The sequence below is a fragment of the Rattus norvegicus genome, chromosome X (assembly GCF_036323735.1).
Source record: "Rattus norvegicus strain BN/NHsdMcwi chromosome X, GRCr8, whole genome shotgun sequence".
NCBI lineage: Eukaryota > Metazoa > Chordata > Mammalia > Rodentia > Muridae > Rattus > Rattus norvegicus.
This window is the reverse complement of record NC_086039.1, coordinates 16,986,154-17,010,858: the sequence shown is the minus strand read 5'-3', so window position 1 is coordinate 17,010,858 and position 24,705 is coordinate 16,986,154. Positions and strand designations below refer to the sequence as shown.

General features: G+C 45.8%; 1 protein-coding gene across 5 annotated transcripts; it reads right to left on the bottom strand.

The window, feature by feature from the left end:
* Positions 1–630: 630 nt before the first annotated feature.
* On the bottom strand, positions 631–24,230 carry Tbc1d25 (TBC1 domain family, member 25). 5 transcript variants are annotated; one of them, NM_001106955.2, is made up of 6 exons: positions 24,054–24,230; positions 22,382–22,491; positions 20,794–20,948; positions 2,774–2,901; positions 2,446–2,634; positions 631–2,213 (listed from the first exon to the last, which is right to left on the bottom strand). In NM_001106955.2, the coding sequence occupies exons 1-6, from the start codon at positions 24,174–24,176 to the stop codon at positions 852–854; spliced, it is 2,067 nt and encodes a 688-aa protein (NP_001100425.1). In that variant the 5' UTR covers positions 24,177–24,230; the 3' UTR covers positions 631–851. The 5 variants fall into 5 exon arrangements, with proteins under 5 accessions (NP_001100425.1, XP_017457482.1, XP_063135988.1 ...); XM_017601993.3 differs by lacking the exon at positions 24,054–24,230 and adding an exon at positions 21,155–21,260; XM_063279918.1 differs by lacking the exon at positions 24,054–24,230 and adding an exon at positions 21,155–21,204 and having other exon boundaries at positions 22,382–22,482.
* Positions 24,231–24,705: the final 475 nt, after the last annotated feature.

Genomic DNA, 24,705 nt, shown 5'->3' with positions numbered 1-24,705 from the left:
CCATCACCAGGCTATAATAATGTTTGTAACTCTTGAGCCATCATCCAGCCCCAAGAACCTGATTTGTACCATTTGCAAATACTTAGGCAAGCTCTTGTTGGGCCCGAGTTTTCTTAGTGCTTGAGTTTTTGTTTTCTTTTTTTTTTTTCTTTCTTCTTTTTTTCGGAGCTGGGGACCGAACCCAGGGCCTTGCACTTGCTAAGCAAGCGCTCTACCTCTGAGCTAAATCCCCAACCCCGTGTTTTGTTTTTTTAATTTAATTTTTTTTCAGAGCTGGGGACCGAACCCAGGGCCTTGTGCTTGCTAGGCAAGCGCTCTACCGCTGAGCTAAATCCCCAACAGTGCTTGAGTTTTTAAAGCCACATTAGTGATGTGGAACAGGCAAATGTGCTGAACTGGTTAAGGCGAGATGGAAACCCAGCTTAGGCTCTAACCGTGTCAGACCCACAAACTGGTTCCAAAGCTCATGGAATGCTAGAGCAGTCCCTGGGCTGGGCTCATCAATAACTGATTTTTGACAACTATTCTCCCTGTGGCAGAGAAAGCAGGGACCACTCTACATCAACTAAAGAGCCCCCAGTAACTTCTATACCATCCAAGAAATCGAGAAATACACACACCACAGTGACCTTTGTGTATGGAAAGTATAGTTTAGAAACAACAAAAACAGAAAGAGGCCATGGCCTCTGTGGGGCAGTGCCAACGCTGAGCCACACATACTCAAACCTGGGGAGAGGAGGCCCCAGGCTCCAACATGTCTGGGATGGCAGGCAGGAAATAAGGTCTCATGTGTAGGCCCTCATGGCAAAGAATGGAGTACCACTGGGGATGGAAGGCTGGAGGGGATATAATCAAGATGGAGCTGTGGCCTCAGCCCCCTCCTCAGAGTCCCACACTTCAGACTGTAGGTAATCAGCAAAGAGAGCCTTGGCTCTGCGCAAGACTCGCCCTAGATGGTGTTTCCGCACCAGGCGGTCAAAATGCATGGCTAGCTCATTGTAATCCAGCCCATTGCGCATGATGTGGTCACGATGCTCCAGCAGGATAGCGAGGCAGAGGAAGAGCATGAATGGGTTCCCTCGGCCAAACTCCTGGGGTGGGGGAAGGCCCATTGGAGGTGGAGGTGGTACAGACTTCCCAGGGTCTCTGGGAGACCCTACCTCTGGCATCGAGGGGGATCCTACAGCTACGTCACCAGAAGGGGAAGCCTCCTGGGTAGATGGAGGAGACGACGAAGATGGGGAATCGGGCCGAGAAGAGGAGGAGAGGAGTGGATCTGGGGAATTCAGCAAGGGCTCGGACAGGGACTTGGAGCTAATGAGGGTAGCTGGGTGAGATAGTTGGACCAGAAGGTCCTTCCTGGGGCTCATGTTATCCCTGAGTTGTTGGAGACCATCTAGGCTGGCCTGTCTTAGGAGACGTCCCCCACTACTAGGTCCCTGGCTAGATGTAGCTAAGTGGACAACAGCGTCTTCAAAAGCACTGCTTCCTCCACCAGCAGGCCTCAGCATGTGCCTCTGACGTACTGGCCGTCCCCTGTGGCTACCAAAGCCAGTGTCTGCTACTTGGCTGGGCGGTCCAACGAGTTCCACTTCATGTTCAGGAGGGTCAGGAGGCAGTGAACTCCAGGTGACTTCTAGCATTCGGAGAGCATCATCAAAGGCGAACTCCCGCTTAAGTTCCAACAGCAGCCAGCGGTAACAGAAAAAGAGGTCATCGGCACCCGCTTCCTGCAGGTACTGGTAGAAGTCTGGGTCAGCATGTCTCAACAGCAGCTTGAGGTGGGCAAACTTGGTGGCCATGGCACGACCATCAGGGTGGAAGTTGGCAGCTAGGCGCTTCATGATGCCACAGAAGCATACAAAGGCATGGCCTTCGTGGTCCATGACGGCAAGAATTGGTGAGGCCAGGTCACTCATACCCTGGCAGTACGATACCTGTGGGTGGGTAACGGCGTAGGTAGTGAGCAAGTCATGGAGGGCCCGTAGATGTGGGCCATCCTCAGGCCCTGCATAGTAGGGATGGGCTCGGTCTGTGCGAAGCACATCCTTGAGGACTGTGCTTCGGATGAATTCCAGGTCCTCAGGGTTCACTCGCTGGGCCCACTCGCTTTTGAGCTGCTCGTACTCGCGGCTCTTACGTTTCATGTAGTCCATCCGCTCACGGCCTGTCAGCCCATCTGGGTACACATTCAGGAGGTAGCGCCATACCACCTGGCCGGAGACAGAAGACATGCAGCTGAGTTTCAACTACTGAGCTGTCATAGCCAGGTATGTTAACTAGTCACCACCCGTCTCCTGTGACCTCTGCCCTCCTTGTACAGCTCTGCCTTCCGCCACTAAGACCTACCTGACACAGACCCTCCGTCCCTGGGATTTCTCTACCCTACCTATCTGAACATATCTCACAGAGTGATGGGTTCAGTGACTGACTGAGGTGGCTCACTTTTCGAAGTGAAGGCTCCACACCGCCGTGGTAGATCCTCAAGCGCAACTCCTCAGGCCGGGAGAGCTGACCTTCATGATTCAGATACGTGTGGAACTCGGCATCACTCAGAGGTGGCTTGAAAGGCTTGACATCTTCTCCATAAGACCAACTCAGCACTTGCTGGACCTTAGACAGTGTACGGCCCACCTGGGAAGGAAGGAGGACGAGCAGCTACAGGTCACCTGTGCAGGATCGGGCAGGTGCCAACCAGCGAGCTCTGCAATGGCAGTATCAGATCAGCCCTTCCCTCCAACCGCAGCTGGAGCACGCCAGCTCCTGAATTCACCTGAGACAGGATGGACTGTGTGAAAGGCAAGGCGGCTGTCGTCAGTGAGGACCGCTTGTCGGCCAGTAGCACATCAGATCCAATGACATCTTTGGGGCTAATGATGTCCCAGTCCTCCAGCAATGGGCCTGAGCACACAGAGTGAAGCATAAGAACAGGGATGTGAGCCCAGATCACAGCACTGGGTTCCTTTTCCACAGCTTACCTACCTGCAGGGCCACAAAGAGCATCTCTTTCCTCTTCCCTGATCCATCCAAACAATAATAAAAACAATCAGCCATGATCGGTCTTGCATGGGAATTATTTCACAAACTGGCCTTTAATATTTTAATGTTTTAAGGTAACATCTACTGAGTTCTTACTATGTGTAAGGCACGGGGACAAGGGATTAACCTTAAGAAAAAATAATATCTATTGAGACTGGCAGTTACTCTGGAGACTGAGGTAAGATCCGGAGCTCAAGACCAGTGCCTGGGCTATACAATGAGACTATCTGGTTAAAAAAATACTTGAGTGCCTGGTAGTGCGTGCCTTTAATCCCAGCACTTGGGAGTCAGAGGCAGGTAGATCTCTGTGAATTTGAGGACAGCCTGGTCTACAGAGTGAGTTCCAAGACAACCAGAGCTACATAGTGAGATGCTGTCTCAAAACAAACAAACAAACAAACAAAAATAAATAAATAAATCTTGAGGACCAAGTGAGGTGGCTCAGTGAGTAAAAACACTTGCCAACAAGACTGATAATACTTGGTTGGGGATTTAGCTCAGTGGTAGAGCGCTTGCCTAGCAAGCCCAAGGCCCTGGGTTCGGTCCCCAGCTCCAAAAAAAAAAAGTTACTTTAAAAAAAAAAAGACTGATAATACTTTAATCTCTGAACCCACATGGTACAAGTTGTCCTTTGACCTTCACACATGCACTGTGTGTGTGTGTATGTGCGTGCGTGCGTGCGTGTTTGTCTCTGGAAGAAATAGTCCTGGGGAATCAAACCCAGGGCATCACATGTGTTACCCAAGTGCACTCCATCACGAGACCTTCTACAAAACAACTTTTTTGAGATTGTGTTTCATTAAGTTACCCAGGCTGACCCTGAGCAGTCCTGGCAGGCTTCGACCCTCTTGCTGCCTCAGCCTCAGGAGTAGCAGGAATGAAAGGACTACAGATGTGTGCCACCTCATTTGGCTTTGTCAGTATTTCTGATGAGCAAACAGGTCTACAGATGCTTGTTCAAGACTTCGTACCTAATGAATGAAAGAAGTGGAATGTGAAGCCCACATCCAAAGCGTGCGAGCCAACACTCCTCATCTTACATCCATGATCGTTTTCCCCACCAAAACGATAGAAAATGCTACTAAAAGTCTTCTTTGCCAGAAAAGGACCAAACAACTAGTTAGTGACCAGGACCCTACAGCTGTGAAATTCCCATTTCTAAGATCACGGCCCCATTGACCTTACCCCAGAGTCCAGTCCTATCTTAGAAAGAGTGTTGATGGAGAGGTCTGTTGTATGTGTTAGACAAAGGATGCTATGCTTGAGCTTAGCTCCTCCTGGCCCATGAAACTCCAGCAGAGACTGCTTCCTTCTCTAGCATTACTCCCCTTGTGGCCTTTTCCTTTTTAAGTTACATATTTTAAGTTAGCGTACAAAGTAATGGACTTCATTATGAGGTTTCCGTAACGTGTATCAAAGTCCTTTGCTGTTACCCATCCCTGCCCCATCCTTTGCCCTCCCTATTCTTATTCTCCTTGCCTCCTCTTGCTGGTCCTCTTCTATTTTAAGTCACATGTATTCCATTATCGCTCCCCCTTCCCTTAAGATGTTTTCCTAGGGCTGGAGAGATGGCTCAGTGGTTAAGAGCACTGACTGCTCTTCCAGAGGTCCTGAGTTCAAATCCCAGCAACCACATGGTGGCTCACAACCATCTGTAAAGAGATCTGATGCCCTCTTCTGGTGTGTCTGAAAATAGATTCGGTGCACTCATATACATAAAATAAATAGTTCTTTTTAATAAATCTCTTTCTCATCACAATTCTCCCCTTAAGTATGATGTGGCTGCAGCAGCAATGGCCACCCAAGGTGAGTTCAAGAATCCCTTTTTACTTTTTTCATTAAAATTAAAAATAAACTGGGCGGTCGACACCTCTGTCTCCTGCGTGGGATACGTGTCGGTCCAGAGATCCCCGTAATAGATCTCCGTAATAAACCTCGCCTTTGCTTATTAAAAATAAATAAATAAACTGAGCAGTGGTAGCACATATCCTTAATCCGAGCACTCAGGAGGCAGAGACAGGCAGATCTCTGAGTTCAAGGCCAGCCTGTTCTGCAGAGTGAGTTCCAGATTAGCCAAATCAACAGAGAAACCCTGTCTTGAAAAAAAAACTTAAAAAAATACGTGTATGGGTTTTTGCCTACATGTATGTCTTTGTACCATATGCATGCCTGGTGCCCAGGGAGGCCATCAGATCTCTTGGGGCTGGAGGTAGAGTTGTGAGTAGTCATGTGGGTGCTGGGAACTGAACCTGGATCTTCTGGAAGAGCAGCCAGTGCTCTTCACTGCTGAGTCAGGGCTCCAGCCCAGGATGCTTTTCCTTTAATTTACCTTTAATTCTGTATGATATGTCTTTATGGACGTATATGTACATGAGTGCAAGTACCTGTACAGTCCTATAGAACCTTGGGTTTCCCTGGAATTGTGGAGGTTGTGAGCCACCATATTGGATGCTGGGAATTGAAGTCAGGTCCCCTGAAAGATTAGCAAGCACTCTTTCATAAAAGCATTTATTTTATTTTGAATTATGTACATAGGTGTGCTTGTGTTGGGGTATGTGCGTGTGAAATGGAGATGCGCATGGAATTCAGAAGAGGATCTCACAGCCCCTGGGACTGGAGTGCTCAGCAGCTTTGAGCCTCCTGACAAGTATGCCGGGAACGAAACTTTAGTCCTCTGGAAGCACAGTATGCTGCTCTTAACCACCTAGCCATCTCTCCGCTCTCATTTTCTTTTCTTTTCTATTTTTCGGAGCTGGGGACCGAACCCAGGACCTTGTGCTTGCTAGGCAAGCGCTCTACCACTGAGCTAAATCCCCAACCCCCCACTCTCATTTTTTAAATTAAAAAATTACATTTATTGTCAGACAAGGTAGTGCATACCTTTAATCCCGGCACTCAGGAGGTAGAGGCAGGAAATTTTTTGAGTTCAAGGTCAGCCTGGTTTACAGAGCAAATTCCAGGCTAGCCAGGGCTACACAGAGAAACTCTGTCTCAATAAAACAAAACTAAACTAAACCAAAAAAGTTATTCATTTACTGTGTAGGTACATGTATGTGCCACAGTGCATGTGTGGAGGTTACAGGACAACCTATGGGAGTCACCTTTCTCACTTTGCCATGTGGATCTTGGAAATCGAATTTAGGTTGTCAGGCTTAGTGGCAAATGCCTTTATCGTTTTACCCAATAGGCACTCCTAACTGCTCAATCATCTCAGCTACCATGAATCCTGTGTGGGCACACGCACGCACATGTGTGGTGGGGATAGAAACTAAGGCCCCATGTAGGTGAAGGGCACTTCATCAACCTAACTCTTTTTTAGATTTATTTATTTTATGTATATAAGTACACTGTAGCTGTCTTCAGACACACCAGAAGAGGGCATCAGATCTCTTTACAGATGGTTGTGAGCCACCATGTGGTTGCTGGGATTTGAACTCAGGACCTCTGGAAGAGCAGCAGGTGCTCTTAACCACTGAGCTATGCTGTTAACCACTGAGCTACATCTCCAGTCCAAATTTGTTATTTTGTTTTTTGTTTTTTCTATCAACCTAACTTTAAGTCTGAAAATCTTTTTTGAGAAAAGGTCTCACGCTAACCCAGGCTGACTTGGAACTTAATTTTGTAGCTCAGGCTGGCCTTGAACTCATAGTGATTCTTATAATTAAGTTTCTTGAAGTCTAGGACTACAGGCATGAGATTCCAGATTCCAGAATCTTAATAGATGTCAACTGACATTACAGTGTTGCAAAAGCTAGCAATGTCCAATGCCGATTCCAGTATACGGACAACCATAGGAAACAACAGTCACAGGAAACAAAGCGATTTCTATTTAAGTCCTGTCATCTGCAGGCCAATGGCACCCCTCGCAGCATTTTCATGGATTCACAGCCCTTTCTTGCATAGAGCTGCACGGGAAGCAAGGCCATGTCTACGTGCCACTGTCTCTCCATGTATATCTCTGAGCATACCCCAAAGCAAAGGGTCACAAAGGAGAGGTGGAGATCCACTCACAGCACAGCTAGTCCCTTCAGCTTCATCTGTTCAACTGTCAAAACCTGACCCTACCCCATTCCCTCAGTCCCCAAGGCCAAGCATCTGTGGCTTAACTATATAAACCTATATTAGCCTATCTATATAACACACCTAGTCTTTCATCCACTTTGGGACCCTACCTGAGTCACCACCCCAGCGACCTTAAACTGCTGCTTTCTAACCAGTCCCTGCTTTCTTTCTGTCCCTGTGGTCTGTGTGGCCTTCCTAAGACATTAATCAGAACATTAAAAACACTTTCCAGGTGCAATGAAGACTGCACCACTTACCAAATTATGAAACTACTGTAAGACAAAGAGTTAAGGTTATGGGACTGGAGAGATGGCTCAGTGGTTAGGAGCACTGACAGCTCTTCCGGGGGTCCTGGGTTCAAGTCCCAGCAACCACATGGTGGCTCACAACCATCTGTAATGAGATCTGATGCCCTCTTCTGGTGTGTCTGAAGATAGCTACAGTGTACTTATATATAATAAATAAATAAACCTTTAAAAAAAAGAGTTAAGGTTATATGAAGAAAAAGGTGAAAAAGTCAAAAGCCCTTGGGGTCAAGCTTGGGAGACCCAATATGCACAGAGCAAAAACTGAAGAGACTGAAAAGATCAGACAGAGCTCTTAGAATGAAATTGGATTAGAATTAATAGATGGGATTTTTTTCTGATATAAAGAAATGGCTCACCAAAGAGCTGGAGAGATGGCTCTGAGGTTGAGAGCATTAATTAGCTGTACTTTCAGAGGGCCCAGGTTCAATTCCCAGCACCCACAAAGCACAGCTCACAACTGTCTATAACTCTAATTCCAAGTAATCAGACCCCCTCTTCTGGCATCTGTAGGCACAGTGCGTGCACATGATATACAGACACATGTAGACAAAACACCATACACATAAAATAAATAAAATCAAAAGGAAAAACAAACACTCCCAGTGTAGGGGATGTCAGAGCAGAGAGGTAGGAGGGAGTGGGTAGGGAGTGAGGGAGCCCCCTCCTAGAAGCAAGGGGTGGGGTGGGATAGTGGATTTCTGGAGGGGAAACCAGGAAATGGAATAACATTTAAAATGTAAATTAAAAATGCAATTAAAAAAGAAAACAGGAATTTCTCACAGTAAAGTCTACAGTATAATTAAAAGAAACCTGCCAGTGTTTTGACACATGCTCTCACAAGCTATGTAACTCCAACTGGCCTAGAACTCAAAAGATCTGCCTGCCTCTGGAGTGCGGGGATTAAAACAACAACAACAACAACAAAAAAAAAGAAAAACAAACACAATTTAAGACCATTTTAGGCCAGGCATGGTGCCACATCCCTTTAATCCCAGCACTTGAGAGGCAGAGACAGGGGAAATCTCTGAGTTTGTGGCCACCGTGGTCCAACAAGTTCCAAGACATCCAGGGCTATACAGAGAAACCCTGTCTCGGGGTTGGGGATTTAGCTCAGTGGTAGAGCGCTTGACTAGCAAACGCAAGGCCCTGGGTTCAGTCCCCAGCTCCGAAAAAAAGAAAAAAAAAAAAAGAGAAACCCTGTCTCAAAAGAAAGAGAGAGAGAAGAAAGAAAAAGAAAACAGAAATGGCTCATCAATTATACTGAACAGGACACATCAATTCACATGCTGATGAGGGTGACAGAGAGCTACCTCAGTAGTAGAGGGCTTGCCTAACATATGCAAAGCCCTGAGTTCAACTCTTTAAAAAAGAGTTATGCCTAAAACTAACCAAGAAGGCTAAAGGTGCTGGAGAGATGGCTCGATGGTTAATAGGACTCACTAATCCTGCAGAGGACCTGGGTTCATTTCTCAGCACTCATATTGGGTGGCTCACAACCACCTGTAATTCCAGTTCCAGGGTCAACTTCCAGCTATCCCAGGCACCTTCATGTACATGGTGTCCATATACGCACTCAGGTACATATACATTCACATGAAATAATAAATACATAGGGTTTTCTGTTTTGTTTTGTTTTGTTTTTGAGACTGGGCTTCTCTGTGTAGCTCTGGCTGTCCTGGAACTCACCCTGTAAACTAGGCTCCCCTCAAACTCAGAGATCCACCTGCCTCTGCCTCTTGAGTGCTGGGATTAAAGGCATGTGCTATCACTGCCTAACTTATGAAATCATAAATATATATTTAAACATCAAGGGTCAAAATTAAGCCGGGTGTAGTGGCTCATGCTGTGATCCTGGTATTTGGCAGGATAAAGGGTAGCCTATCACGAGTTTATAGTCAGCATGGGCTACACGGTGAATCCAAAGCTGGTATAGAATATATAGTGAGAGCCTGCCTCAAAAAAGCCGGGGTGGGGGGCTGGGGATTTAGCTCAGTGGTAGAGCGCTTGCCTAGCAAGCACAAGGCCCTGGGTTCGGTCCCCAGCTCCGAAAAAGAAAAAAAAAAGAAAAAAAAAGCCAGGGTGGGGTGGGAGAGTGGCTGGGGTAAGGTTGAAAGTTAAAGAAACTTTAAGATGAAGCTGGCAAACAGAAACAGAATGCTCCAGGATATGAATGTCACAAAGAGCATCCGTCAGCCAAGCCTAGTAGCCCATATCTGTAATGCTGCAACTTGGGGGACTAGAGAAGCAAGGATCCCGAGTTCGAAGCCAGCTTAGACTACATGAGACCAAGAGAGGGAGGGAACAGGGAGGAGAGGAGAGAAGGCTGGGAGAGGGGAGAGAGAAGGGAGGCAGGGAAGGAGAGAACAAATATACTATCAAAGGCTAAAAATAGTTAACAGGAAAAGAGAAACATTAAACACTGATAAATAATAGGAAAATTGAAAAGGTTTAAAAATAGGCAAAGGATTTCTGCAAACACAAATCTGTCTAGTGGCAAACCTGACATAGACCAACACGAGGCTATAAATAGTCTTTACATAACCCACTTTGGGTGAATGTGCACACATTTCCTGTAGACACATCCAAGCATTTCATTATGGGCTTCTAGCCCAGACCCTATTACATAATATATATGATATATACTTCATCATCACCATAAAGTTGTCAAACGCGCCAAACCTTAAACTAATATAGAAATCCAGAATTCTAATGTTTTCCCCCTGAAATGGCAATGATATTATTTTAAGGTTCACAAGAACAAATTCATGTTTAAGAATAGCCAAGAAGGGGGTTGGGGATTTAGCTCAGTGGTAGAGCGCTTGCCTAGCAAGCACAAGGCCCTGGGTTCAGTCCCCAGCTCCGGAAAAAAAAAAAAAGAAAAAAGAAAAAGAAAAAAAATAGCCAAGAAGACAGATACAGAGTTGCTGAACCTGATTCCAGTGTTCGAGGAGCTGAGTGGAGCGGATGATGTCTACACCAGCCTTGGGCAGCTGCGGGCCCCTTAGCCTTCCTGCTCCAAGAAATGGCCACCCCAACAGGGGATTTGCTACACTGTGCCTTTGTGATCAACCTGACTGTCAGGGTCTGCAAGTACCCAGGGCATGCTAGACAAGAGCTGTATGGCAGGTCACATGCAGAGCAGGAAATCAGACTGAGACCCAGAGCTCTCTGAACCCTGTGTCTCCCAAGTGTGCGTGTGGGTGTGTGTTTGTGTGTGCGCATGCATGTGCATGTGCCCGTCCAGTAAACTATGGTCCACGGTGCCCAGTGGCCAGTAGGGGGCGAAACTGAAAGATCAAGACTTGACCCAAGTCTCTTGTCTCTTTTCCTGCTGCCCTGGGAGCTGCTAAGTGTCACAGCCAGGCAACTGTTGTAGACTCCCCTGCCAAACCATGGCCTTTCCTCAACATCACCAGGCCTGTGCCAAGGAGAAGGGAGAGGCCAGAGGCTGCTTTCAGATGCCCAGCCACACACCTAGAAATCTAGCCAGCAGCTGCAGACGTTTGGGAAGATGAGGACATGTTCACAGACCCACCAGGTCCTGTGTCCTATGGACTGCACCTGACTCCAGCAGAATTGCTTCTCTGTCTCCAGGCTCCAGTACCAGGCCAGCCTCCTCACTCCCAAGCCATAGTCTTACTCCCATGGGAAAGGAGGTCTTCTCTCTGTCCTAGGAGAGGACAGCTGATTTCTGTTCTTTTAACTCTTAAAGTTCTCTTTATAAACATGGAGTGGTTTGTATCCAAAAAAAAAAAAAAATAGCCAAGAAGAACATCAGGAGGATGACAAAGGCTTTTTTTTTTTAAAATTAAAACTGACCACAAAATCACTGCTATTAAACATGATACTGTTAGCTCTGTGTAGCAGCACATGCCTTAAATCCCAGCACTTGGGAAGAAAAGGCGGTGAACGGTTGTGAGTTTCAGGACAGCCAGGGATATATAGTAAGATCCCATCTAAAAAAAAAAAAGGGTGTGTGTGTGTGTGTGTGTGTGTGTGTGTGTGTGTGTGTGTGTGTGTGTGTGTGTGTGTGGTGTGTGTGTGTGTGTGTGGTGTGTGTGTGTGTGTGTGTGTGTGTGTGTGTGTGTGTGTGTGTGTGTATGGCTAGAGAGACGGACGGCTCAGTGACGGACGGCTCACTAGCTTCTTCCAGAAATCCTGGGTTCTATTTCCAGTGCCTACGTAGTGACATAGTGGCTCACAATCACCTGTAATTCCAGTTCTAAGGCGTCCAAGGACACCAGGCATGTACATGGTGCACACATGCGTGCACACATGCGTGCGCACACACACACACACACACACACACACACACACACACACACACACACACACCCCTAAGGGCTCCATAAGAAGATATTGAACCCTTTGCAGCTAGAGTTATAGGCAGTTATGAGCTGCTGGAATGTTGGTGCTGGGAACTCGACTCTGTATGAGTTCTTAACAGCTGAGCCATTTTTCCAACCCATACTTTTTCTTTCTTTCAAATAAATATATATTTGAAATACACATAGAATATATATATTTATTAATATATATATATATATATTTCTATGTGTATGAGTGGTTTTATCTGCATGCATGCTTGTATACTTTGTGATGCTTGGTGAACATGGAGGTTAGAAGAAGGCACCAGATCCCCTGGAACTTGAGTTAAAGACAGTTTTAAGCTATCATATGGTGGTTGTTGGGCATTGAACCCAAGTTTCGGCAATAGCAGCAAATCCTCTTACTGAGCCTTCATCCAGTCCTAACCCTATAGGATTTTTTTAGATAGGGCCTCACTAAGCTGCCTAGGCTGAGTGCGACACAGGCAGGGCTTAAACTTGTCATCTCTGCCTCAATCTCTCAAGTAGCTAACACTACAGCTATCTAAATGTTTTTTTCTCTGTGTGGGGGAGAAGGAGAGACTTTCTGACTATGTAGCCTAGGCCGGCCTTGAGCTCACAGTAATCCTTCTGTCTCAGTCTGATTGCAGGGGCTTACAATACTCCTGTCTCTGCTTCCTGATTGCTAGGATCACAGACATGTGGTCCTATACTCAGCTATCTTGGTGAGCATTGTAGAGGAAAGTACTCAGGGAGTACTACTATACAAGCATTCTTACACTGTTAAGTTACATCCCCTGCCCCAGAAACTTTTTTCTTTTTTCTTTTTCTTTTCTTTTTGGGGCTGGGGACCGAACCCAGGGCTTCACGCTTGTTAGGCAAGTGCTCTACCACTGAGCTAAATCCCCAACCCCAACTTTTTTCTTTTAAAGATTTATTTATTATATATAAGTACACTGTCGCTGTCTTCAGACACACCAGAAGAGGGCATCAGATCCCATTACAGATGGTTGTGAGCCACCGTGTGGTTGCTGGGATTTGAACTCAGGACCTCTGGAAGAGCAGTCAGTGCTCTTAACCGCTGAGCCATCTCTCCAGCCCTATTTTTGGTTTTTCAAGATAGGGTTTCTCTGTGTAGCCCTGGCTGGCCTCAGGAGGCAGAGGCAGACAGATGTCTGAGTTTGAGGCCAGTAAGTTCTAAGACAGCCAGGGCTCCAGGGCTACACAGAGAAACCCTGGCTCAAAAACCAGAGAGAGAGAGAGAGAGAGAGAGAGAGAGAGAGAGAGAGAGAGAGAGAGGAAGAAGAGGAAGAAGAAGAAGAAGGAGGAGGAGGAGGAGGAGGAGAAGAGGAAGAGGAGGAGGAAGAGGAGGAGGAAGAGGATGAGAAGAGGAAGAAGAAGAAGAAGGAGGAGGAGGAGGAGGAGGAGGAGGGGTTGGGGATTTAGCTCAGTGGTAGAGTGCTTGCCTAGGAAGCGCAAGGCCCTGAGTTCGGTCCCCAGCTCCGAAAAAAATGAAAAGAAAAAAAAAAGAAGAAGAAGAGAGGAGGAGGAGGAGGAGAAAGGGAGGGAGGGAGAGAGAGAGATAAGAAAAATATTAGTAGCAACGATAATACAAAGAATATTATCACAAATATCCAAATTGGTTCAAGGTCCTGGCTTGATAATCAACCAAGTGTAGAGGAGGCAAAATGGGCTTCTCGGAGAGATTTGACCTTCCACTTGATCACAGCATGCTTGTTGCTTTCAGAGCCATGAAAATGATCTCAGAGGCTGGAGGAATGGCTCAGCTGTTATGTGCCATTGGGCTCATAATAGAAGACCCTATTATGATAGATAATAGAGTTCGATTCCTAACACCCACATTGCAGCCCACAACCATCTATAACTCCAGTCCCAAGAACTATGATACTCTGCTGTCCTCCCTGGGTACCAGGGATGCACATGGTGCAAATATTTACATGCAGGCAAAACACCTATACACAGAAAATAAATAAGAAAAGCAATATGACTTCAAGAATGGCATTAACAATATTATATTACAAGTCCATATACTAGACACTTATTAAGAGTATATCATGGAGGCTGGAAAGAAAGGGCTCAGCAGTTAAGAGCAATGGCTGTTCTTCCAAAGGACCTGGGTTCAATTCCCAGCAACCACGCAGCAGCTCACAACTGTCTGTAATTCCAGTTCCAGGGATATGACACCCTCACACAGACAAGCATGCAGGCAGAACACCAATGCACATAAAATAAAAATAATTTGAAAAAGTTTTGTTAAAAGAGTATAACATGTAAATGATCATAAGCCAGTTGTATATAAATATGAATATACTCTCATGTCCCTACATATGAATAAACTTGTAAATAGTAAAGAACCTGTAAGGTTAGGTAGCAAACTGATCACTTAAGCTGTGTGTATGTGTGTGTGTGTGTGTGTGTGTGTGTGTGTGTGTGATGTATATAAAGTTAAGCATAGTATTCCCTAGAGTCTGTATGATTTTTGTGTTGTATTGTTTTGTTTTTTGAGACACTGCTTCTCTGTGTGTAGCTCTGGATGTCCTGGGACTCACTCCGTGCACCAGGGAGGCCTTGAACTCAAAGACCCACCTCTTCTGCCTCCAGAGTGCTAGGATTAAAAGTATGTGCCCCCACAGCCTGGCTAGAGTCTCTAGCATTGTTTTAAAACATTTTCATTTATGTTTATTTTTTGTGATACTGAAATTCAAACCCAGGGCCCCTCAAGCATGCTAGGGCAACTGCTCTATCACTAAGCTTTATCACTGGCTTTCATGTTCATTTGTCATTATTATTTCAGTACTAGGCACTGAACTCAGGGCCCAGCAAACGGAGGCAAATGCTTAAACACTGAGCTACCGTTCCCCCCCCCCCCAACACACTTACTTGCCCAGACTGGCCTTGAATTTATGTACAACACTCTGATCTTGCAAACCTTCAGCCTCCTTGGCCTCCTTTTTTATTTTTAATAAGGTGAATGTGTTTAGTAGGTTACTAAACAGTTTGTCAGTTTCCCCAAGAAATTCCTTTTCCCAAGGTCAGGCATTAAGACAGACGCCTGAATTCCCTCAGGGCCTTATCTGGCAAAAGAGACCTGGCTCTTCCATTAACATAAGACCGAGTTGCAGCGCAAGGCCCTGGGTTCGGTCCCCAGCTCCGAAAAAAAGAACCAAAAAAAAAAAAAAAAAAAAAAAAAGACCGAGTTGCCTATTAGCATGAATCTGTGCTAGCCTCTAGGTTCCCTTTCATGCAGGTAGCCATCCCCTTTTAACCAAAGGCACTGTCCCACCTCCGCCTCAGTCACTTCTGTCTGCTCCCTGAGAGGCAGTCTTGGCAGTTTGGAAAACACTCAGGGAGCAACAGTTTCCTCACTGCACCCATTAATTTCTCTCTTATGTTTTTTAAAAAAAAACCTTTTCAGTTGAGTCCTGTGTAAGAGGTGCCAGTGCTCACCAAGACCCGAGACTTCAGATCACTGTGAGCCACCTGTTGGGCATTTTGGGGACTGAACTTGTGTCCTCTGCTAAAGATGTATATTCTGAGTCACTAAACTGTAGCCCCTGAATTTTCTTTAAAAAAAAAAATAACTTTACTAGGGCAGTGGTGGCACAGGCCTGTAGCCCCAGCACTCAGGAGGCAGAAGCAGGCAGACCTGTGAGTTGGAAAGCAGCCTGGTCTAGGAGTGAGTTCCAGGACAGCCAGGGCTACACTGAGAAAAACAAAACAAAAAAGAAAAATGTAATTCCAAGGTTGGCCATGGTGCTTCACGCCTTTAATCCCGGCACTTGGGAAGGAGAGCCAGGCAGGCAGATCTCTGTGAGTTCCAGGCCAGCCACGGCTACATAGAAAGACCCTGTCTCGATATTAACTCGATGTAACTGTAATAAAATTCCCATCAGGACCTTTATTTTTGATCCAGGGTCTCTCTACATAACCCTGACTGTCCTGGATTTTTTTTAAAATACAACTATCTTACAGATTTATTAATGAAAAATACTTTACAAAAACAGTATGCTCTGCCCTAAAATAGTTTAGCTGACTCTTGAGAGTTTAAGGGTGACTGAGCAAGTGGCAGTAATGGCTCTGCTGCTGAGGACAGGAGGGAGTGTTAGTGTGCCCAATGTCACCTGTTCAGAAGGGCAAATATTATATTGGTAGTGGATTTTTTTTTCTGGTTCATTTTTTTTTCCGGAGCTGAGGACCGAACCCAGGGCCTTGTGCTTGCTAGGCTCTACCACTGAGCTAAATCCCCAGCACTGCCCTGGATCTTACTAGGGAGACCAGGCTGGCCCTTGAACTCACAGAAACCTGTCTCCCTAGTATTAGGATTAAAGTCAAGACCCACGATGCTCCACAGGATTTAAAAAAAAACCCAAAAAACAAAAATCAAGGCCTCACTGTGGGGCCCTAGCTGGTATAGAACTGGTATGTAGACCAAGGCTAGCTTCCAACTTAAGAGGATAATTTCTCTGCCTCCCCAAGGCTGGAATTAAAGGTATGTGCTACCATGCTTAGTCCTCTCCTTAGCATTTTAATGATATGACAAATTAATTCAGTCAAAGAAGAACAGGGGCTGGAAAGTTGGCTCAATTGGTGACATGCTTACTGTATAAGCATAAGAGTTTGTGCCTCTGCTACGGGCATAAAGCTAGGGGTGGGCTAGGGAGATGGCTCCACAAGTCCAACGACCTCAGTTCTATCCTCAAAATGCCAGATGTTGTGTGCATCTGTAATCCCAGCACTCCTATGGCAAGATGAGTAGGTCATGGGGCAGCTAGCTGGAATATGCAGTACAACAAAAGAAAAAGAGACCCTGCCTTAACAAGGTGAAAGGAGACACTAACTCTTGAAAAACTGCCCTCTGGGGCTGGAGAGCTGGCTGAGGGGTTAAGAGCACTGACTGTTCTTCCAGAGGTCCTAAGTTCAAATCCCAGCAACCACAATGGTGACTCACAACCATCTGTAATGAGATCTGATGTTCTCCAATGAAAACAGTGACAGTGTACTTATGTGTAATAAATCTTTAAAAAAAAACTATCCTGTGACTTCCATATGTGTTTCACAGTATACACGCACATAGATTCACATGTGCAAACAGACTGTAATTGTAGCACAGGAGATACAAAAGCAGAAGCGTCCCCAGGGCTTGCTGGCCAGCCATCTAGCCAGTCAGTGGGCCTGAGTTTTATTAAAAGACCCTGTCTGGAAAAGTTACATGGAAAAGTTACTGTAGAAGACAGCAACACTGACCCCTAGCCTCCAAACACATGCACACACTCATACAAATGGATACATATGAGCACGTATGCAAACAAGAAGAGTACATTTATTTTCATGAAAAACTTTCAGGGCTGGGGAGATAGCTCAGTGGAAAAGTGCTTGTCTACCATGTGCAAGGCCCTGGCTTCCATTCCCGGCACTGAAAACAATCCTCAAAAATAACATTTTTATGAAAGAAAACACTAAAACTATCATTAACTTGTGTGTAGTGGGTTATACTTGTAATCTGAGCACCTGGAAGGCCAAGGCAGCCTGAGCGACAGTTAGAGCCTGTCAAGAAATGAAGGAAAGGAGTACACGCAAGGCCCACATAGAGCCAGTGAGCCAGACTAACAGGCAAAGGTGCCTGTTACCAAGGCTGGTGACCTGGTTCAACCTCCAGAACCCACATAGTGGAAGGACAGAGTCCCACAAGTTGACCTCTGTGTGCCATGCATGCCACGGCATGCAGTGCATGTGTGTCCATGCAATATGCATGGCTCAGTAGGTTGATGAGCTGGATTCAATCCCCGAGAGCCCCACAATGGAACGAAGAACTGACTTCCGAAAGTCGTCCTCTGACGTACACATGCATTCTTCGGTATGTTTGTGAACGTGCGCATACATATATACACATATACAAGATAACTAAAGTATAATACACGTTAAGGCAACTCATTTTTGTGTCTTCTCATAGCTTCAGGGAGCTGTTTCTTTCTCAGTCAACTTTGCTTGCCAGTCCTTTTAAAGATGTTTATAAATGAAGAGATCAGAGTAAGAAAACAAATCAGAAACAGACCATGCACACCCTAGAACCTGGCAACTAAGATAGTACTTTTGGAAATAGTGGAGAAAGAAATGATTCATCAATAACCAAAGAGTTAATTGAAAAAATGATTTTATGAGAGGCTTATCTGCACACATACTTGCAATCTTTGTGGAGGCTAGAAGATGGTGTCAGGATCCCCTAGGACAAGAGTTCCAGATTGCTTTGAATTGCCACGTGGATGCTGAGAACTGAACCTTGGTTCTATGGAAGAGGAGCTCCCAACTGCTGAGCCATCTCTCTAACATATGGAAAACCATTTTTATAGAGAAGTTTATGGTTAAGAAGATGTCTCAGGGGGTTGGGGATTTAGCTCAGTGGTAGAGCACTTGCCTAGCAAGCGCAAGGCCCTGGGTTCGGTCCCCAGCTCCGAAAAAAAGAAAAGGAAAAAAAAAAAGGAAGATGTCTCAGGAAAGTGGCCACCATATAAGCATGAGGGCCAGGGTGTGGATGCCTGGGAATCCCCAGAACCACATAACATGAGGCACAGTAGTGGACACATATAATCCCAGCTCTTGGGGAGGCAGGTAGGAGGGTCCGTGGATTTGCTGACCAGTCAATCCAGCCAAATGGTGAGCTCTAGGTTCAGTGAGAAACTATCTCAAAGATAAGGTGGATACCAGGCATTGTGGAGCAGGCCTTTAATCCCAGCACTTGGGAGGCAGACATAGGAGGATCTTTGTGAGTTTGAGGCCAGCCTGGTCTACAGATCAAGTTACAGGACAGCCAAGGCTACACAAAGAAACCCTGTCTCGAAAAATCAGACCAACCAACCAAACAAATAAAAAACCAAAATGAAAAAGAAGATGGAGGGTGATTGAGAAAGTCAGTGTTAACCTCTGGTCTCCTCACAGGCACCCATAAACATGCAGAGAAGAACTTTGCAAATGTGTTTCTGTGAAAGCCTCGGGTATCACGGACTCTGCTCCACTGGCATCCTCTTGGCTCTTACACAGCTGGATTTGCCTTGCACTTATTCAGCCAGGAAGACATCATCTGCCTAAATAACACTACTGTTTCCACTGTAGAGGTGAGGAAACCGAGGCCTAGGGAATAACTTATGTTACTAATACATCTTGCCTATGCTCTACTGTCTTTCTTTACTCAACTCTTTCTCCCTCTTCCTCTATGCTTTCCTCTTTTTATCCTTGGCTTCCTCCCTCTTTTTCAGGGTTGCCAAGCATTTTTGTTTCTGTTTTTTTTCTTTTTGACAGGGTTTCTCTGTGCAGCCCTGGCTGTCCTGGAACTCACTCTATAGACCAGGCTGGCTTCGAACTCACAGAGAGCCACCTGCCTCTGCCTCCCGAGTGCTGGGATTAAATCTGTGCACCATCCTAGCTCTGTAAGATTACCTGCACAATAACTATACTCATTAAAAGGCCAGGTATTCCATTTATATACTCATATTTACCATGGTGTCAATAAAATGCCCCAGTCATAGCAAATAAGTACGAAAGGTCTCTAAGGTTATGAACTGGACAGCTCCATCATATTTTATTACAAAAATGAAAAAGAAAAACTTGCTGAGTTGGCAAGATGTTTTAGTGGGTTTTTAAGGCACTTGCTGCCAAGTCTGAGGACTTGAGTGTGATCCCCAGGAGTTACATGACAGGAGACAACCGACTCCCTCAAGTTCTCTGACCTTTACATATGTGTCATGGCACACATGTGCATGTGTGCTCATACACACACACACACACACACACACACACACACACACACACACACACTAAATAAAGTTGATTTAAAAAACTCGCTGGGTGTTGAGCATTGCTGGGTGTGTCGTATTCCCATAAGCCTGAGGTGGAAGAACGTTTTAGGTCAGCCCAGGAAATATAGTGAGACCTATCTTAAATAAGAGGTATCATTCAGTGGTATTAACACTTGCCTAGCAAACATATGGCCTTGTATTTAATTCTTAGAACCAAAACAAAACCAACCTATAATAAGACAGCCAAGCATGGTGGGCTATGTTATCCTAGCACTTGGGAGGCATAGACAGAAGGTGTCATTGTAAGTATGATGCCAGCAAGATTTACATGGTAAGTTCCAAGCTACCCAGGGCTATCTATATACTACAACTATTTAAATAAATGCCAAAACCAAAAACAAATTCAAACCCATAAAATGTTAAAAACAGAATACAGTGTGTGGTGTTGGAAAGATGGCTCAAGAAACTAGCTGTTCTTCAACAGGACCAGGGTTTGATTCCTAGCACCCAGAAGGTGGCCCTCAGCCATCTGAAATTCCAGTTTAGGAGAACCTATGTCCTCTTGTGGCCTCCTTGGGCGTAGCACATAGATACACATGCAGGCAAAACACACTTTATGCTAAAAAACAAAAAAGCAAACAAACAAAGAAAGCCCCACCAACAACCAAAAATTATCAGCATGCCCCCTGGAGATGGCTGGATTGCTCTGTGGCATAGAGACTGCTTGATGTCACTGAGGAAGGCCTGGCTCTCTAGCTTGTATTGCACAAGAGAGCAGGCTGAATGCCCTGTGCCTATAGCCCTCACCCAGAAAACATAAGCTTTTCTCCCACATTTGCTTTATCTTACCCCTTCTACATGTAAACACATTTTTTGTAAAATTCCTTGGAACACCACCATTACCATACTGCTATGCTTTCAAATTAATTGGCAATGTGATAATAATATAGGCTGAATATTCCTAATATGAAATTTTGAAACCTCAAACCTGAATTATTTTGTAGTTTTGCTTTGAGACAGTGTTGTTTTTATCCCTCAGGCTAGCCTTGAACTTGAGTTTAAAGCATATAAGTACCATTACTATAATAAAACTTTTGGGCGCAGGATTGATGATTGAACCCAGGTCTTCTGACATAATTTAAAAAAAAAACAAACAAACTGTGTCCTATGGCCTACCCAGAGTGTAAGGTATACAATTACCATCCTATGGAAAAAGCTGGATCCCTTAAAGCAATGGGTACTCACTGTCCTCTGAGGGCCGAATGTCTACACGCAACTGCAAATAAGGTTTGGAGGCGGTGGCGAAAGCTGTGCTGAGGTCCCAATCAGAAAGGAGGGAGAGGAAAGCTTCCTGTCCGAGCCGGTCTCGGGCCAGGTAGCTGATGCCAAAGTTCTTCTTCCTGGACAAAGGATATAAAGGGAGCTCTTAGGGTCCCCAGTTCCCCGGCAGCTTCAAGATCAGCTTTACAAAACAAGGAAGGCAATGTGAAAGGGACTAAAAACAACTTCCTTCTATTCGCTGGGAACTATGCTAAGGATTATGGGTATCCTGAGGTTAGGTCATTGATATCCACTTTGTTACACAAACACAGAAACAGATACACACCTGCTTATATCTGGAGGGCACACTGAAAACTGGTAGAATGTTGGTCCCCTCTGGGGATGGGAACAGTGTAGTTGAAGGATAGAAGTGGAAGAAAGCAACCTTCTTACTACATAAAAAAAAGCAGTCTGTATGGTTGTTATTATTTTTACAACAAGATGTAAATGCACAAATGTTCAACAACAACTTCGAATTTATTCAGATACACTTGTGCAACTATGTAAAGAGATATTTCGCTTGATGGTCGCTGTAAACCAAGGATCATCCTAAATACCCATCAATTTCATACTATTTAAATTTGTCACCGAAGTCAGATTCTTCCAGAGCAGCCCCCCCCCAAACAAGATAACCAACACATCTGCCCCCAAGGATATCAACTCTCAGCTATCAGACTGGCACATTTTGCCATGTTTTATACTAACCATTGTTGGGGAGGACAAGAAGAAAACAAGCGATTTTATTGTTTTCCCTTTTCCTTTTGAGGCAGTTTCATTCTGTAGCCTAGACTGGCCTTGATCCACCCCCCATCTCAGCCTCCAGAGTACTGACATCACCGTGCTTGGTGAAGCAAATGTTTTCTTTTATCTTGAGAGGTGTGTGTGTGTGTGTGTGTGTGTGTGTGTGTGTGTGTGTGTGTGTGTGTGTGTGTGTATTGAGAGGTCTCTCTGTATAGCCCTGGCTGTCTTGGAACTTGCTCTGTAGACCAGGCTGGCCTTAAACTGTCAGAGATCTGCCTGCTTCTGCCTCCTGAGTGCTGGGACTAAAGGTGTAGACCACCATATCCAGCAAAACATTTTCTGTGCTGCTGATGAAGCTGTATTGGTAAAACCTGTCTGGAGAGCCATTTTGAAAACATTCCTTGAAGGGTTTTGTTTGTTTGTTTTTGAGACAGGGTTTCTCTGTATAACCTTGGCTGTCCTGGCAATCGCTCTGTGGACTGGCCTTGAACTCACAAATATCCACCTACCTCTGCCTCCTAAGTGCTGGGATTAAAGGTGTGACCCACCATCACCCAGCTATTCCTTGAAAGTTTTTAAGTACACACCTTGTAACCCAGAAATACTCCCGATAGTTTATCTTATGACTTTCCCCACAGATTCCAAGCAAAATACACATATTCACTAGTGGATTATTTGAAGAAAAAAAAAAGACAAACAACAAAACCAAACCACACAAGCCTGACCGTGGTTTTTAAGATGAGCGGCCTGCTTCATCTTCCGTCCCACTCACCCATTCAAGTCAAAGGCTCGGATGAGGATATGCTGCAACACGTCCAGCGAGGTGATCTGAGGATCTACAGCAAAAGAGCGGAACTCGGGAGACAAGAAGCTCTCACATTTCTGGGGAAAGAGGACGGGGAGGCCATGAGGGGGTACATCATCATGTAGAAAGAGTAGGTAAGGGAAAGAGCGGCAGAAGGCAGGAGTCAAAAACGGGGGCTGGAGAGATGGCTCAGCGGTTAAGAGCACTGACTGCTCTTCCAGAGGTCCTGAGTTCAAATCCCAGCTACCACATGGTGGCTCACAACCATCTGTAATGAGATCTGATGCCCTCTTCTGGCACATCTGAGGACAGCTACAGTGTACTCATCTATAATAAATAAATCTTAAAAAAAAAAAAACAGGGGCTGGGACTAGGTTTAGGTAAGATGTTTTTGGACTTTAGTTCTGGGTGAGGTGAAGTCACATGAAGTTTCTGGGCAGAGAAAGGATGGGTGTGTCCTTTTTTTACAGGGTCCATGTTTGCTCTGCAAAAGCAGACTTGGCAGGAAGGAAGGCTACTGCAATAGTTCAGGTGTCCAATCCTTCTAGATTCCCTTAAATACAGTTGCCAGAATCACCATGTGGAGCCTAACCACAATAAAATCAGCCCTCCCCCCAATACTGCACTCCATCTAGCAAATCTCCCTGTAACACTGTTGCTCAAATCTTTTTTCAACAGCAAACCTAAGGTCCTGAACTAGCCCTCCCCACTCAGACTTATTTTGAAGTTTATGCTCTGCTAGTATCAAACTGGTGAGTGCTACTTTGAGTACATCCTTTCTCCAGACTTTTGTGTATGCTGATCTGTCTTGGTCTGAATATCCTTCCCACTTCATCTGGCTCACTGAACCTTTGCCTTAAGAGTGCTAACACACTGAAGTGATCTGTTGATCTTTTTGACATCGACAATGCCGGCACGCCAGTCTGACCACCTGTCACTGCTTGTTGGTATCACAACAGGTTCCTTCCTCAGAGTACATATGTATCACAAGCTGTCCACCTGCCCTTCTCCCACTTCCTAGTCTTTACTCTTGGTGTTTCCTCTACCCAGAACGCTTCTCCCCATCCTAAATGCACATACTAACATATTAATATTATTATTCAGGTCTATGTGACTTGAATCTTCTTTGGGGGAATTTTCCTATACAGCTTTGGGTAAAGTAACTCCCTAGATCCTAACTTTTCCTATTACTTTCTCTTGATATTCAATGTTCAAAACATCTCGTTTAATTGTTTTTGTCCCCCTCCCACAAGCACGTGGGCTCAGGGGTACGACGTGGAAAGTGAACTCTCAATGACTATTTGTTGACTGACTTTAGGACTACACCTTCTGACAGCCACAGCACCTCCTTCATTCCTCTGGACTCCACAGGCCTCTCCAGTAACCCTACAACCCACTTCTCTACCCGTAGGCTCCACCCATTCACTCCATTGGTCCCTCCTTCTATTACCAGTTCCACACCCAACAACACGTCCCCAAGACCCATGCCTTCATTCTCCTATCAATTCCAATCTCCAGCCTCGCCCCCATTCTCCAAGTCACGCCCCAAATTTCAGGTCCGATACTCTATCCTATGACAGCAACGGTCTTTTCGTCCACTGGGTGCCCAGGCAGGCTGCCTACCAGTCACTAGCCTCACCTTGACTCGGACCCGTACCACCTCACGCTCCTCCTCTTCAACCGCCGCTGCTGCCGAGGCACCTCCGACGGGCGAGGGCGCTGCCGAGCACGCTAAGTCCGAGGCCGCGGAGGTTGTTGCCATCCCGCCGCTATCTTATCTGTCCCGGTGACAACTGATAGTTGCCCCTTCCCCAGCTTACACCCTATAGTGCGGGCGCCCGCGGCCCCACCTTGCACCAGAGCGCAGGCGCAGAGGTTGCCGTACGACCCTGCCCCTCCCACCTGGCTTGGGCTGGAGGTCGCCTTTGAGCATGCGCCTAGAGTGCTCTTGCCGGGAACCCCGCCTCCCAGAGTGGAGAAATTTGCTTTTTACTGCCTGTGTACCAGTGTCGGCCTAGGTCCCGCCTGTCCTGGTCTGGTGGCGGGGTTGTTTTGGCAGTCTACTTCCGGATTCATGAGCCGCCGCGTTAAACAGGCGAGCTCGAAAAAGACAAGAGGGCGGCGAGGAGGCCACAGCGTGCTGACATCAACGTTCCAGAACCCGCTCCTAGTTGCCACGTGCCTCTGCTGACGGATGATGTCATCGGTTTCGAATACTTCCCTTCGAATTAATACCCTGAAGGGGGAAAATAGTCTCTAAAGATTTTTGTATTTAGTTTTTCCATCCTCCC

Bases quoted from the DNA above. Each gene is read 5' to 3' on its own strand.
- Tbc1d25 (NM_001106955.2), bottom strand. From the start codon at position 24,176: ATGGCAACAACCTCCGCGGCCTCGGACTTAGCGTGCTCGGCAGCGCCC. The intron at 2,902-20,793 runs GTGAGTACCCAT...CTGTGTGCTCAG, and splicing joins CATTCGGCCCTCAGAGGACA to GCCCATTGCTGGAGGACTGG. The intron at 2,214-2,445 runs GTGAGCCACCTC...GTCTCCGGCCAG, and splicing joins TGGAGCCTTCACTTCGAAAA to GTGGTATGGCGCTACCTCCT.